At 47.9% G+C, this 14,719-nt stretch overlaps 1 protein-coding gene across 4 annotated transcripts; it reads right to left on the bottom strand.

Moving 5' to 3' along the window:
* Nucleotides 1-3,281: 3,281 nt before the first annotated feature.
* Accsl (1-aminocyclopropane-1-carboxylate synthase homolog (inactive) like) lies at nucleotides 3,282-14,471 on the bottom strand. Of its 4 annotated transcripts, none has more exons than XM_063227799.1 (15): nucleotides 14,316-14,471; nucleotides 12,306-12,427; nucleotides 11,096-11,155; nucleotides 10,605-10,675; nucleotides 10,170-10,239; nucleotides 9,876-9,942; nucleotides 8,909-9,006; nucleotides 8,578-8,667; nucleotides 8,210-8,310; nucleotides 7,204-7,293; nucleotides 6,267-6,312; nucleotides 6,027-6,168; nucleotides 4,627-4,787; nucleotides 4,392-4,545; nucleotides 3,282-3,663 (listed from the first exon to the last, which is right to left on the bottom strand). In XM_063227799.1, exons 1-15 carry the CDS (start codon nucleotides 14,335-14,337, stop codon nucleotides 3,491-3,493), a joined length of 1,467 nt encoding a protein of 488 aa, XP_063083869.1. In that variant the 5' UTR covers nucleotides 14,338-14,471; the 3' UTR covers nucleotides 3,282-3,490. The 4 variants fall into 4 exon arrangements, with proteins under 4 accessions (XP_063083869.1, XP_063083870.1, XP_063083871.1 ...); XM_063227800.1 differs by lacking the exon at nucleotides 14,316-14,471 and adding an exon at nucleotides 13,079-13,206; XM_063227801.1 differs by lacking the exon at nucleotides 7,204-7,293.
* Nucleotides 14,472-14,719: the final 248 nt, after the last annotated feature.

The raw sequence follows: 14,719 nt of genomic DNA, 5'->3' as shown, positions 1-14,719 counted from the left end.
ATGTATATCCAGCTTCAAAGATACTTGTGCCCCTACTGGGATCACACCAACCTAGTGAGTTTCAGTTGAAGCCAGGACTTTCTAATACAGTATCTGAAAATGTGTCTCAACCCCCTCCAACCCACTTGCATTCTGATCTTTGATAAAAGGTGCCAAAAACACCCTGGAGGAAAGACAGCCACTTTAATACAGGGTGCTGGGAAAACTAGCTCCCCACATGCAGAAGACTGAATCTAGACCTATATCTCTTACCACGTACTACAGACACTAAAGTCAACATGGATCAAAGATCTGAATGTTAAAACAGAAGCGCTTAATCTGCTGGAAGATATAACTGGTAAAACTCTCAGATACCTAGGCATAGGCAAAGACTTTCTGAACAGAAGGCCAGGTACGCAAGAAATAACACCAACAATCAAGAGACGGAATCGTAGCAAGTTCAAAAGCTTTCTACACAACAGAGGAAACAACCAACAGAGTGAAAAGATAACCTGGGGAGTGGGTGGTGGGGGGTGTTGCCAGCTATCGTGTGTTAGAGAACTAATATTTAGACTACAAAAAAAATTCAGAAATATTAGACTTCCCAAAATAAAAAAGCCAATCAAAAAATGGTCTAGTGAAATGAATACACACTTTTCAGAAGAAGAAATGCAAATGGCCAATCAATACATGGAAGAAATGTTCAACCTCTCTGGCCATTAGAGAAATGCAAATAAATGCAATAAGCCCAAAATACTTTACTGGTAAAAATCAAAATAAAAGATAGTAGGAAAAAGGGAGATGAGGGTTTTTTTGTTTTGTTTTGTTTTGTTTTTGTTTTTGTTTTTTTTGCAAAAGGGAAAGATACCAAAAGGTAGAGGGAGAGGAGAGGAATGGAATGAATCAAGAATAAAATGTAGGGACTGGGATTTAGCTCAGCAGCATAAGCACCTGCCTTGCAAGTAGGCAGTCGTGAGTTCGATTTCTGGTACCAATAAAAACAAAAAAGACAAAAAAAAATGTATTATTTACATGCACCAATCCCTACAAGAAACATAATCATATACTGCAAACACGTACTAATAATTTCCTTTTTTGTCTTTTTGAGTCAGGGTCTCACTATGCAGTTCAGACTGGCCTTGAGCTCACTTTGTAGCCCAGGTTGGTCTCAAACTCACAACGATCCTCCTGCCTCAGCCTCCCGAGTGCTGATTATAGGTGTGTGCCACCATGCCTGGCTACTAATAAAGTTTTAAAAATAAATGAAATGGTCATTTTTATTCCCACTTAGAGGAATGCTATCCTCTAAACTTTGGTTGAACAGAAGCCAGACACAGGCCGTCCCTGCCGTGGAAGACCTGGCTGCTTCTATCCAGGGCCGATGAGACCATGAGCTGTCATTGCAGAGGTCCCCAGAGGGTGTCTAGGCTTCCTGAGCCCCACAGGACCACAACTGGTATCGAGGAACTTTGGTATAAAACAAAACGCAGATATGAAGAACCAGAATGCCTTGGTATATTTCTGTTTAATTTTTTAAGAAGCTAACCAAAAAAAATCATCATTGGAAAGTAGAAGAAGAAAGGCTGGACCCAGGGAAGAAGAGTTTAGTCACAAATCCAAGTGGCTCATCAGAGCCTTGAGGTGGTGCTGAAAGCCTTTTTTATCGTTTAATGGTAGTGAACCTTTTAGAGACCAAGTGCCCAAACTGGGACCCTAAACCCACTTAGTTTATGGCAGAGTGTCAGCACTGCAATTAAACCTCATCCCTAAGGTTTCAGTTTAGAAAACACTCATACATTAACATCTTTTGTCTTAAAAAAAAAAACAGAGTTTTCTGTGATACAGCTTTTTACTGAAAGGTAAAGCATTTGGAGTGCTTTTGCACAGTTCATGTGACCTTTGCTGTCATATGCATACGAGTAGTTTGTCAAACTGTGGCTCCTTAGTTTGAGACCAACACATGCAGCACTCGGGGCATCTGTGAGTCTGTTTCTTGTATCAGATTCAATATAATTCAAAGCTGAATCAACTGCTCACAGGTGTAAGATCAAACAGTAAGAAAAGCAATCCCAAGTACATGCACTGACTTAAAATTATTTGGCAGAGAATTCCACATTTTAAGGATTTTTCAGAACTGCCAAATGTTCTCCCCTTTCTCTTCCCATCACACTCTTTCCCTTTCTGTCTTCAAGTGTTGCATGCAGGTCAGAGAATTTATTTTTCCCAATGCTACATTTGTGGGGAGAGGGTGTCTTTTTGAGACACGGTCTCCTTGTGCATTGAACTCCCTTTGTAATCCAGGCTGGTCTCAAACTTGGAAGGATCCTCCTGCCTCAGCCTCCTGAGTGCTGGAATTACAGCTGTGCGCCACCACACCTGACCAGATAGCGCTTCCCCGGATTCCAACAGCTCCATTTCCAGATTTTTAAAATCTAACCGGTGTAGGCAGGAAAGATCAAGTTCAAATTTGGCTTTTTCTAGAGAAGAAAACACAAGGTTGTCTCCATCATATGGACCACATGTGCCCCCTTTGGCACGGGTGCCCCTTTGGTGGGTGCCATAGGTTCACCACCCCTTGCTTATAAAATAGTGGTAGTCACGGTTTTGCTGGGTGCAGAGCCCCCTGCTCAGACATGAAAGGGCTTTGTGGAAAAACTCGCAAGAGGGGAGCATGAATTTAACAGCTGTAATCACCAGAGATGAAAATGGGAGATGCCAGATGTTAGGGACTGGAAGTTAATGTCTCTCTAAAATTTGGACTTGAAACCCTCATCCCTCAAGGTGATGACAGCAGAATGCGACCCTTGGAGCGGCGCTTCAGTGAGACTCCTTGTACCTCCTATCGTGTGAAGTGACCATGAAGAGACAGTTCCTCACCAGGCACCCAGCTACCGGTGGACTGACCTCAATCTCCAGCCTCCAGAATTATGAACGATGAAATACTACCTTCCAGTGTATTGTTCTAGCAGCCTGGAGAGCCTAAGGCACAAAGCTTCTCTCCAAAGATTTGTGTTAAAAGCTTCTCAATAAAGCAAGACTGGAAAAATCATCTTGTATTTTGGAGCAGGAAAACCCATAGCTGCTACCCAAACCTGCCCCCTCAGCACCCGTGGGAAAGGTAGACGTGCTCTGGTGAGGTCCCCGAGATGCTGCACCCCACACTTGGAAAGTGCTCCGTCAGGCAGGGGCCATTTCTTTCCTCCCTGATAGATGCTCACCATGGACCTGTTTCTAAAATTTAAAAGGCATGAGAAATCATCCCACTCCCAAAGGTGATGCTAAAGAATGCAAAACATGAGAAGCCCGAAATGTAAGAGAATATATAATTTATTAGACATTGAATTAAAAAAATAAAACCATTTAAAAGAAGCCCAGAGAGCTCTCTTGATCCCTACAGGCACCTCTGTACTCTCAACCCCAAACCCCAATAAAAGCAGTGTTTTATAGACATCACAGCTAGCGGAGGTTAAAGGATGTGAAGCCTCTAAAGATGACAGGGTTGATGACTGGGTCAGCTGGCACTGTTCCTAGCGGGATCCACTTTTTCAGTCGAAGTACTCATTTGGTCCCAAGCCCTGCGGGGCACAGTCGGATCCCCAGGCTCTGCCTCTATGGCATCTTTCAGCATCTTTTCTATCCAGTGTTGTTTCTGCTCCTCTATCGCCTTCCCAAACCTGTGCATGGCTGTCGGGTCCAAATGGGGACAAAGAGAAAGAAAGATGTAACGAGTTTGCAAATGGGGCCAGACACACTCAGGTCATCACAGACCCCCGGAGCCTCTTGCTCAGGAATGCCAACTTCAGCCAACCCTGCTTTGGGATAAGATTCCCAGATCAACTTGTCACGTCCCCGAACTTTTGAGCTTCGTATCACCAACCTACCGGGCATCTCAGTGCCCCCTATCGAATGTCGTACCTGATTGTACCTGTATACTTGTTGCTTCTTAATTCTTTAGTGTTTGCTTCCTGAACCTTCACGAGAATGAATTCCTGCTGCATTCCCATTAAATACAACACTGGCACATCATAGAATGCAATAAGTACTTTAAAAGTCATGTTCTCCAAAACTTCCAGAGGATAGGAAGTCCATGGTCATGTGGCCACCTCGCCTCCTAGAGGGCCCGTTCCAGGAGGGCAACGTCCCACTCCTTTCTGCCCTCTCCTGGCTCCAGTGCCTCACTCAGTGACAAGCACAAAACAGATACCCAGGAGATAAAATGAATGGGTAGGTGCCTGAGGTACAAGTCAAAAAGGAGCATAACTAAAAACAGAAACACATGGTTCAGAAGGGCTGAAGCTCCAAGTAGTTAAGAGCAAATTTTTAAAAAATAGGAAAACTTAGAGGTTGAGTTACAGAGGAGTTGATGGGGTACCTTTAAAGGATGCTAGGACCGGATGGTCAGAACCACTTACCCTCTTTTAGTTGGGGGGGATTTTCTGCAAAAGTGAGTCGAAACCACCCAGGTTTCTTAAACATATAGGATCTGCCACGGCATAGGATCAGCTTGTGGTTTCTGAAGCGGCGGTGGAGAAGCAGTTCTTCTTTAAATGTACAGGGTTCTAGTAACTAGGGAAGGCAGAGGAACTGAGCCCAAGCCGCCCCTGACAGGTCAGCCCAAGAACATTTGACCTCATCCCTAGAGCTCACCTTTTTCAAATTTATCCACATATAAAGGCCAGAGCAGCGATTGTGAAAGATGATCTTGAAGTTATACTGCTGTTCCAACTGACGCAGCTGCTCGGTGACATACGCGTGAGCGTCCCAGAGCCGGGAGCGGTTGGTGGGCAGGTACACTTTGTTAATCCAGTCTAGACAGGTGAAGCAGAGAATGTTCATAGATCTTGGAACAGACTTCCCGGTCTTCCTCCCTGAACCTCATGCCAGCTCCTATCCAAGACTGAGTCTGTCTGGGATGGAACCTATGGCATCCACAGCCAACACACCCACAGGGACTGTTCCCTGCAAGGTTACACCCGTCAGTCAAAGAGGGTGCTCCACAGCAGAGATGGATGGTGCTATTTCCTATTGTCAACTGTGTAGGTTAGCTGGTACTCAGGTCTCTTATATACCTGCTCTTTGAATCTCAAAAAATCTTGGCAGAATCTAGCTGGAGTTGGGGTAATTATAGCCCAGTAATTCTCAGCACTGGCAACCTAGAAGAATCACTCGGGGAACTTGTAGAAATCATGATGTCCGAATCATTCCTCTAGATCTAAATGAGAAACTTTGGGGATGGAGACCATGATCAGATTTACGCTCCTAGTAATTCCCAGGTATGTCCAAGGTTGAGACCCTGTGTCCAAAGGGGCTGGGATCCAATATTATTGGATAAATATTAAAAAGGCTGGCATCCTGTAGAACTTGCAGAATTTGATGCATCCAGTTGGATTTCCCTCATCCACCTCCTTTCCTACCCAGTACTGAAAGCAAATTTTCTCTACCTGCTAATCTAATGATATCAGTTTGTCTCATTATATACCAGCTCTTAATTTAAGCCTTCCAGCCTGACATCTATTTTATTACAGAAATTCAAAAAATGGAGCATTTTCTGAACTTGTGCCATGGCACTAAAGAGAAACCTCTCGGGCCACTATTCAGTTGAGGTCTAAGGGGAAATGTCCATCTAAGTGCCACAGGTCTCACCATACCATCTGGCCCAAGGGGCAGTTCTTATGTGGCCACCTTGGAAAAGGAGATCAGGTTGTGTAAAAACAGTCACATGTTTCTTTGTAATCTCTGCCTGCAGCAACTAGAACCCTGGAAAGGGAAATAGATATCCCCATAAAGATTTATTGCTGAGACTCTTCCCTTGGGGACTTAGAATATAACTCCTCTCCTTTCCAGGCAGAGCGAAAGCTACTGAACATGAAGAATGGAAGCCCATCCTGTTTTGGATGGTACCCCCACCTGAGATGCACCCCTCCTTTTAAAACTCAGCATCCCGCCATGGTCAAGCCTGAGAGTGACAAGGTGTCTCAGCACATTGAGGGCACATCAGGGACCCAAGGACATCCAGCCATGATGCCACTTTGGGGTACAGTTAGTACCTCTATCCTGGAGCAGGCGACACAGCTTGTACTGGGTGATGCCAGAGACACTATGGAGGTAGCCAAAGGGGCTCATAGCAGAGACTACATCTTCGTTTTGAGTGTACAGAACACCAAAGCACAAGCCTGAGATGCCAAAATCCTGGAGGAAGAGAAGGAGGAGAAACATCCGACTTGTTTGCCTTCTGACTTCCTGGCTCTGCTTCCCTACAGACCCAAGGCCCAGCAGCAGGGGCTTACCTTAGTGGGGCTCCAGATCACATGGGTCTTGTTGGGGTCAGGCAAACTGGAAAAATGTAAATAAAAAAAATCAAAATTACCAACTATTTGAAGGATGGAAATCTGAGATCTGACAGACAGGGGAAGGTAGACCAGAAGCCTTTCCAAGACAACAGGGCCTACGTTCAAGAACCGCTTCCAAAAGGTCTTCCTGAAGTAGTGGATGGAACAGCTCCCAAGGGCCTACAAAGTGAAATTCAGGGCTTCTGACTGACTTGGGGCTGTCCTGCACCAAAGTCACGTTCTTGGCAGCCAGACCCTCCAATGTGAGCCGCCCACCATTTCTAGAATGTGCTTGCATAGGTCCGACCACTCCGTCCTTGGTGAAGCTGCTTCTTCTACCAGGCACACCCTTCCCTGGCTTTGTTGGAATCTTAGCCCTGGAGCCAAATATTACTCTTCAGAAAGTTCTGCACAGAGGACGGTGGTATGTGCCTGTCATCCCAGCCTCCCCGGAGGCTGAGGAGAAATGCAAGTTCAAGGCCAACCTGGGTAATTTAGTCTCAAGGATTTTTAAAGAATTTTTTTAAAGGCCTGGAGATACAGCTCAACAGTAAACATCCCTACTTTAAACCTCTGGTGCTGCAAAAAAAAACAAAACCAAGACCTACAGAGCAATGAGACAGAAAGATGGCTCTGTCCTGTTCTGTTCTTTCCTGTGTTCTACTTACCAAAAGCACCTGTTGCGGGACTTTGTCTAGGCCTTTGACATGGTACTTGCTCCCTGGCCCACAAGTTAGCTTACATGCAGGGTGGCATTCAGACTGAAAGAGTCTTGGCTCATCTTTGCAATCCCTGCTGGCTCTGACCCATCTCTTCCTAGCCCATAACCAGTTCGTTCGCAGGCCCAGGTACTCTGCCTGCAAAGCACTCTCAATCCCAGCTAAAACAAACTCACCTTTCCAAGCTCAGAACGCTGTGGAACCTGGCGGACTCATCAAACACGGACAGCATGTAAATTTCATCTACGACCACATGTAGCTCATGTCTGTAGTTGGGAGAACAAGATCTAGTTTCCCTCTTCTGTTTTAACTCATTTTCAGTCCTGTTCTTCCCTAGATACACAGCAGACTTTCCTGTAGCCCAGCAGCCCACTGGCCCTTCCAAGGGGTAGAGTAAAAAGAGACCATGTATCAGAAGGAATCTTGCACCCAGGCTGGTCATATGGAGATGCAGAGGAAGGACCCCAAAGACACACCGGAGCACATTACTACACGTTCAGCCACCAGGCAGAGACAGAGGGAAGAGGCACATTTTCCTAGAGCCTGTTCATCCCACCCGGCATGCACCAAGCAGGCTCCACAGTACACACATCTCACCTAGTCTCCTCACCCTTTCACCCACCTCTCAGAAAAAAAGGGAAACAACACTGTGAGGTATAAAACCAACCGCCTTAACCAGCAGGTATGAGAGCTGGTATTTGAACTCAGCTCTGTTGAAATCTTCCCCGCAGTCCCTATACTCTGCCATTAATCGGTCTGGATTCATCCTAAAGTTTGAATAAGTCTTCCTTCTAGAGAGCAGAAGATGATCTGCCCTGCTAGGGCTAGTTTAGGGCTCTGGAACACATCTTCCTCCCAGAAGGGCGGAGGGTTTGTCTTCTCTGGCTCCTCAGCCCAAGTAGCTTGGGAGGATGATGCTGGGGAGAGTGCTTTTGATGTAGAAGTGGAAAAATAGCAAAGCTACATGGCTGCTTCGCCGATGCCTGTACAAGGGAAGAGGCTGGCGAAGAGCAGGAAGTGGTACACACCGGGCTGCTGCATTTTACTTCCCGTTGTATCCACAAAGCAAAGAGTGCGGGAAGAATACTTAGGGTAAAATCACCGCTGCTTCCGATCTTCTGACTACAAGTGAAGGCCGCCCCTTTTGGGAATGCCAGCCCGTCTTAAGGGATAGAATTGTACCTTTTGGCAAATTCCAGGTATTCTTTCAGTAATTCCTTCGGGTAGATGTCACCCGTAGGCTTCTCAGGGTTGGTGAGCAAGAGGCCTTTGACCTTTTTTCTCTAAGAAGAACCCAAACACAAGAGTGAACGTGAGTCCTTTACACCCACTCCAAGTTCAGCCAAGGATCCTTTATAGGTCAAATCCCAATACAGGATGCAGAATGAGGCCAAAGCCAGCCAATGCCGGACGGCCTGATGGGAGGGGCAGGAGGCACTCTGGAGGCTGCCCCCCAGGAGCTATTCACCCCAAGGTAGGGTGAGCAGTTCCACCAAAGTCTCAGTACCCAACCCCTTCCAGAGCCCCCTGAAATCCGGTTCCTGCCTTACCCTAGTCCTAGCTTCATGCAGAGCTTGTTCTAGTTTGCGCACGTTGAGCTCCAAAGGCTGGGTGTCTGCATTGATGAACTGTAAGACAGTCTGTTGCGAACCATCCATGGGAAAAGGTTCCAAGCCCCAATTCCTCATTCCCACAAACCATAGGCAACTTCTGGCCTTCATACCAGGGTGTTAGACCCGTGTGGCTTCTTCACCCCAATTTCTCCACCCTTTTCCCATCGCCACATATCCAGGGAGAGAGTGAGGCCCCCTGGGCCTCTTCATGCCCACTAGAACAGTCCATTTCTTTGGTGGGAGGCACAGGGAAGGGACCCCTTCTGACCTGTTTCTCCAGGTAGACTGGAATCAGCTCAATATATGCAAAAAACTTGGAGCCAAACATGAAGCCATAATGGAAGGGAACAGGGACCAGGAAGCAGTCTGGAATCACAAGAAGATGAAGCCGCCAGTCTGTGTTCTTTCAGAACCTGCCAACCTTCTCACTGCCAGGCTAGCTGCAAGCTCACAACAGGAGAGGCCGCTTGAGCAGCCTCTTCTCTGGGGATTGATGTTCCTGAGCTCAGGCTCCATAAAAATTGTCTACTCTCGCAGCCATTATTTGGGCAATGAAGCCAGTTTCCTCTTATGGAGTATATTGAGAAAGAAGAGGCAGACTGTTACTCTGAATGGCTCAGAATCCAGGGTCCCAGGCAAGCCAGGCAGAGTGTTGGTCACTGGGAAACCTGACCTGCTCTGCTCCAGGCCAAACACTAGAGGTCAAGGTTGGTGCACAAGAGGGCGCCTGTCATTTAGACTTGGTGACCTCATTTTCTGTGCTTCCGACCTGCCCCTCCCCAGTGAAGGGCTAAGCAAGAACCTACTCTTCCCATCTTGGCCACTCTTTCCATCTTGGCCACTTCCTTCCATACAACCAGAGCTCACTGAGATCTGAGACTCTTGCTTGGGCATTGTTAAGGAGAACGAGAATGAATCTTTCAGTCTTATCTGGCCCAGAACTAATTAGCCTTTTGGGGCTTTGGGATATGGTATGAAATCTGTATAGTCTAAACAGGTTGTCCTGGCTATTCATGCTGCAGTCTGGCCCAAGCACCCAGCTAGTAACAGAGTGATTTTGCTTCCTCTCATCACCGCTTCAGATTGGTCATGCATGTCTCTTCCATGTTAAGGGAGGAATCCCAGCCCCTGGTCAGCAATAGGAAGTCCTCATCAGCGGAGAAGCGCCAGTGCTATGGGGCAACCCCCAAGTGCAGACGCTTTCCCCACGGCCCAGGGCCCAGGTTCTTGCTTACCCCCTGGGTCACACAGCACCGTGGCCAGTGCAGAGAAGACAGCACAGCAGCCATTGAGAATCACCACCTGAAGACATGCACAAGAGGTGGACGTCAAAAGCCAGCACCCACGCAAGACAGTGTGGCTGCACTGTCTCTCCCCCCCCTGGAAAGACAGGCACCAGGAACCTCCTCAGCTAGATGCCATTGGCCTTAACTCTGCCTTGGTCCTGAAGGTCTCCCCTCGTCCTCCCCACCTTCCCTGGACAATGCAGAGGGTGCCCAGGTACACAGCTCTCCACCAGACGGACTCACATTTTTCACAGACAGGCAGTGAGGGGCTCTGCAGTAGCAGGTCAGGAACTGGGCCACAGCTGCCTGCAGGCTGTGGACAAACCCAGGGTTATGGCTCCCAGTTCGCCTTCTTCACTGAGAGTTTACACTTCAGCCTTTTTCAAAGGGGCCAGTATCCACCCTCAAAGGGATGCTGCTAACCACCCCAACTTTTCATATTGCTATAAAACAAAGATGTCAACTCTTTAGGTCTGAGAGTTGGGACAAAAAAGAAACCAAGCTCTTGATTGTAGGATGTTGCTCTTTCTACCAGACCAGCCAGGCTGCCCCCTGAGGTTTTGCTCTCCTTTCCTAGTGGTTATTACCCAAAAGAACAAGACAGCATCCAACAAGAATATGATGCATGGAATCCACCCCTTGCTGTGGACCAGGAGAGGCTAGATCTGGATCACTTACAAGGGATGTCCTGTCGAGTTGGGATACTGCAGAATGACATCCTCGATGTAATTCATGTCACTCTGACACAACTGTTGACAAACAGAGCATGAGAAGAACCTGACCAGGAAGGGCTGCCCTATTCCCAGTGTGAACATGCGCCCTGCACTCACGTGGCCACCCAGCAGGGGAATGGTACCCTCGCTGCCTTTTCCCTGGTGACTGGAGGCCCCCGTCCTGTCCCCGACTACCCCACAGATACCTCACTGATGTATTCACCAACCTGCCCACCCCGATGCTCCCTTACAGTCCACACACTGGGTTCCTACTAGAGAACCCCTCTGGACACAGTCAGGGAGGACAGGAGGTGACCTGAGCTACCCTAGGAGCTATTTTTCCACTTCCTTTCCCAAACTCCTACATTCTACTCATATTTGGTGCATGCAGATGAATATTCTGGGGGGACTGGTCCCCAAAGAGTAGGTCCCAGCGCAGCACAGAACGTGACTTACCCTTTCGGTTATCAGATCAGTGCACAGCCTGTTCTCACTGATGCTCAGGTTAAGGAAGCCCTGGAGGGGAAGGAATTCGAGACTGGTCTCTTACACACCCCGTAGGGGTCCCTGCAGAGATACAGGTGAGTGTGCACCTCATTAGTTGAGATCTCACTACCCCATGAGGTGACTCAATCCATGTTTCCAAGAATCCCAAATCTTAAAGCTTGCAAACTTTAGAGCCACATGGATAACTAATTAACAGCTGAATATGCTCCACTTCTGGTATCCACCAGGTGCTAGACTAAATGCTTTATGCGTATTAACTCCTGGGAACAGGCTCTATATAAAGCCTTATTAACGAGTCAGAACTTATAACCTGCCAGCCACGTGACTGTGGGTGATAGGCAGAGCTCCACATGTCTGACCCACAGCCACCACGGGCCCTCCCTGGTATCCACCTCTGCTGTTGTACACAAAGGACCCCCAAGCTTCTGGAGGAGATACTGCCCCTAGGAGTACTGTGGGAGTACTTGACCCAGCCCTGGGAAAGCAGATGGACACTGGCCACTTCAACGGCAACAGAGGAGAAGCTGATACTGTCCTCCCCAGTCTGGCTGGAGCGCTGCTATGACCCTCCTTTGCTGGAAATCTTTGGTCAGCCCCCCACCACCTGCAGGTTGTGTCTTAACACCTCCTGTCAGTCCACTTCTGGCTGCCTTTTATCACCATAGGACCCTTCTTTCCCAACCACTCCGAGTCCTTCTGTACTTGCAGCTTCCAGGATTGCTGCACCTGCTTCCTGGGTGACCACCTCCCACCCCCATTCCCCACTGGCTGGCTGGTTCAGCATTTTAGACACCTTCCTGGACCACCGGAAGTGGCCACTCCTCTAGTGGCTCTTAGAAACAAAACTCATGTTTGTTTCTCAAACAGCCAACTACATTCATCACTAAACTTTGCTCCATAATGGAAGTTCACTCCCACTCCAGCCACAGTTCCGGTCTCCTAGCACTTGAGAGTGGAAACTTAAAGAAATATGGTGGGGCGGCACTAGGGACCCAGACCCAAGTTTGCCTTCTTTCTGGGGATATGCATCTTAATTCCGTGACTGTATCCCTACTAAGTAAGACAACAGTGCCCATGATAAGGCCATGAAAAGTACTTGGCACAACTCAAAACATCCCAGGGTCCGGGTGGGCTCTCAAGGCTGTGCCTCAATACTCACCGAGGTGTTCAAGACTTTGTGGTATTTATCTCTGTGGTAGATCTCATAGCTCTTGAACTTGCTCTTGTAAAGCGTAGAGATGTGAACCCCACGTCGGGACAGGCTATTGCTAAGTACTGAAGCTTTAGGGGGAGAGGTAAGAGGGGACAGAGGAGAAAATAAGAACGAATGCACCCAAATGATGGAGATCCTCCCTGGCCCTTAGGGTCCAGGTATGGCCAGGGACAGAAGCAGAGAGTCACTGGCTTGTCACTGGCTCCTCTCACATCAATGCCTTGGTTTTAGGCACAGAGAGGCTCAGGAAGTTACTGACTCATTCAAGAGCAAGGCCTAAGGGGCCTGACCCCAGACACCACTGCCCTCTCCTCAAGTGGCAGTGGAGCACATTCTGAGGAAGGGCATTAGGGCTCATGGTGAGAAATGGAGGAACTGAACAGAGAGCCTCTGTGTTCTGTACTCTAGGCTCCAGCCAGAGCACACTGTCAAATTCCACGTGAGAAAGAAAGGAAAGAAAAAAAAGGATTCTGCTATTAAATAGCAGCCCTGAATAAATCATTCTGCTAAACTAGAGGCCTGTAAACTATTGCCAGACTGTCCAATGTGGCCTGTCACATGCATTTATAAATAAAGTTGTATTGTTCCACAGCCATGTTTATGCATTGATTATGGCTACCTTTGCAAATGGCAGAGTTGAATAGTTGTGACAGAGACCTTACAGCCCTCCGAGCTTCAACTATTTACTCTCTGGTCTTCTACAGAAAAAGTTTGCCAACCTCTCATCTAGAACAGTATCCTTTACTTTGTCTTTTCCCCCTGGGGCAGCCATGTCAGGTACACCTTCCGTCCATTTCCCCACCTCACATGGCTTCCCGCAAATGGCTCCACCCTACTATCTCTCACAGCTGCCTTAAGCACTCACCACCAGTGACCGCAACCTCAACTTGAAGTCAGTCAGGATCCCCTGGGAAGACTCATTAGGCCTCAGATGGGGAAGCTAAACCCCTGGAGTTTGGTTCTGCTGACTAGTAAAACCTGGAAACCTTCATTTCTAGCCTCTGCTCAGAGAACTTTGACTATTCAGATTCATATTGTTGAGGGAAACTTCCCAGAATACCAGATAAGACCATAAAATCTCTTCTTAAAACATCAAAATGTCAACAAAATTAGGTAGCAAGAGCCTAGGAGGTACAGCTGCTTCTCGTTTTAAAGAAAACCCAACACCACCAGATAACAAACCCTTCTAAAAGAAGTCTAGAGTTATGCCTTTTCTATTAAAAGTTACAATTCCAATTCTTTTTCTATTATCTAACATCCCTCCTACATGCATAAAATTTTGTTGCTTATTTTACGGATTTATGGCTCCAGCAACTCAAGCGTGAGGTGTCCTCCAGCAACCTGCCTTTTTCCTCCAAGATAGGGACAAGGTCCCCAGCATTGCCCCATTAGCCACTGTCCTGCACACAGGTGAGTAACGCTGCCAGTGAGTAGGAGAGGCCCACCACAGGGATGCCTCCTCATCAGTGAGGAGATGGCCCAGGGATGAAGACGCTGACCACAGAGACAGAGCAGTGGCCAGTGAAGCCGTGGGATGCTGCTGTACCCAGCCTTGACTGAGGGTCTCAACCTTTCATCAACAATCAAAAACCTTCACTCTGCTACCGGGAACACACTGTGGAGAAAGAAACTGAGCTCACAGGAGTGATTGAGCTAACCTTCGAAATGGCCCTGGGAACCGTTAGCTTCACTTTATAGAAACCACAGGCTCAGAGGAGATGAACTGCACAAGACCCCACAGGTACCTCTGTCTGCAGAGGGGCTCTAAGCTCAGATCTTCCAACCCTCAACACCACTGTCTTTGAATTATGCCCCTTGGAGAGCTCTTCCTGGAAAGGTCCATGTGTCCTCAAAGCTTGGCTTTCTCCCGGGACCCATGAGTTCCCTAGATTTCTTGGTGTCCAAACACCCCAGGGGGATGTCAGGAGCCCCAGGGAGTGCTTGGCCCTCACTTACGCTGGTCGCTGTCTGCACTCATCTTTGCTCCAGCCTAGAACCCTTGCACTGGCTGAAATGGTCCTGGGTGGCCAGGGGCTTGCAGACCTGCCCTCCTGCTCTCGCCAAGACTGAATATTATGCCTTGGTCTGCGAACTCTGCTGTTAAATACAAGATGGTTCCCAGGGTATAATAAGTCCCACCTTTCCCCTTCTGGGGAGAGTCTGCTCAGGAGCTCCCTATTGCCTCAAATCGGCTCTCTGCATCTTTTCAGAGAGATGGTTTAGTGAGGACCACATCCTGGAGGTGAGGTTCCCAGCCTTGAAGGGGATTAGCATCACCTGGAACCCAGGATCTTTGCATGTGCTCAACGACCCCCAGGTGGCCCTACTTCTTCCCAACTGCAGAGAATTACGGGGGCAAG

Source organism: Cavia porcellus, unplaced genomic scaffold, assembly GCF_034190915.1.
Source record: "Cavia porcellus strain 051 isolate PalLab524CR breed Dunkin Hartley unplaced genomic scaffold, mCavPor4.1 scaffold_17, whole genome shotgun sequence".
Classification (NCBI taxonomy): Eukaryota; Metazoa; Chordata; class Mammalia; order Rodentia; family Caviidae; genus Cavia; species Cavia porcellus.
This window is presented reverse-complemented; position numbering and strand designations above follow the sequence as displayed.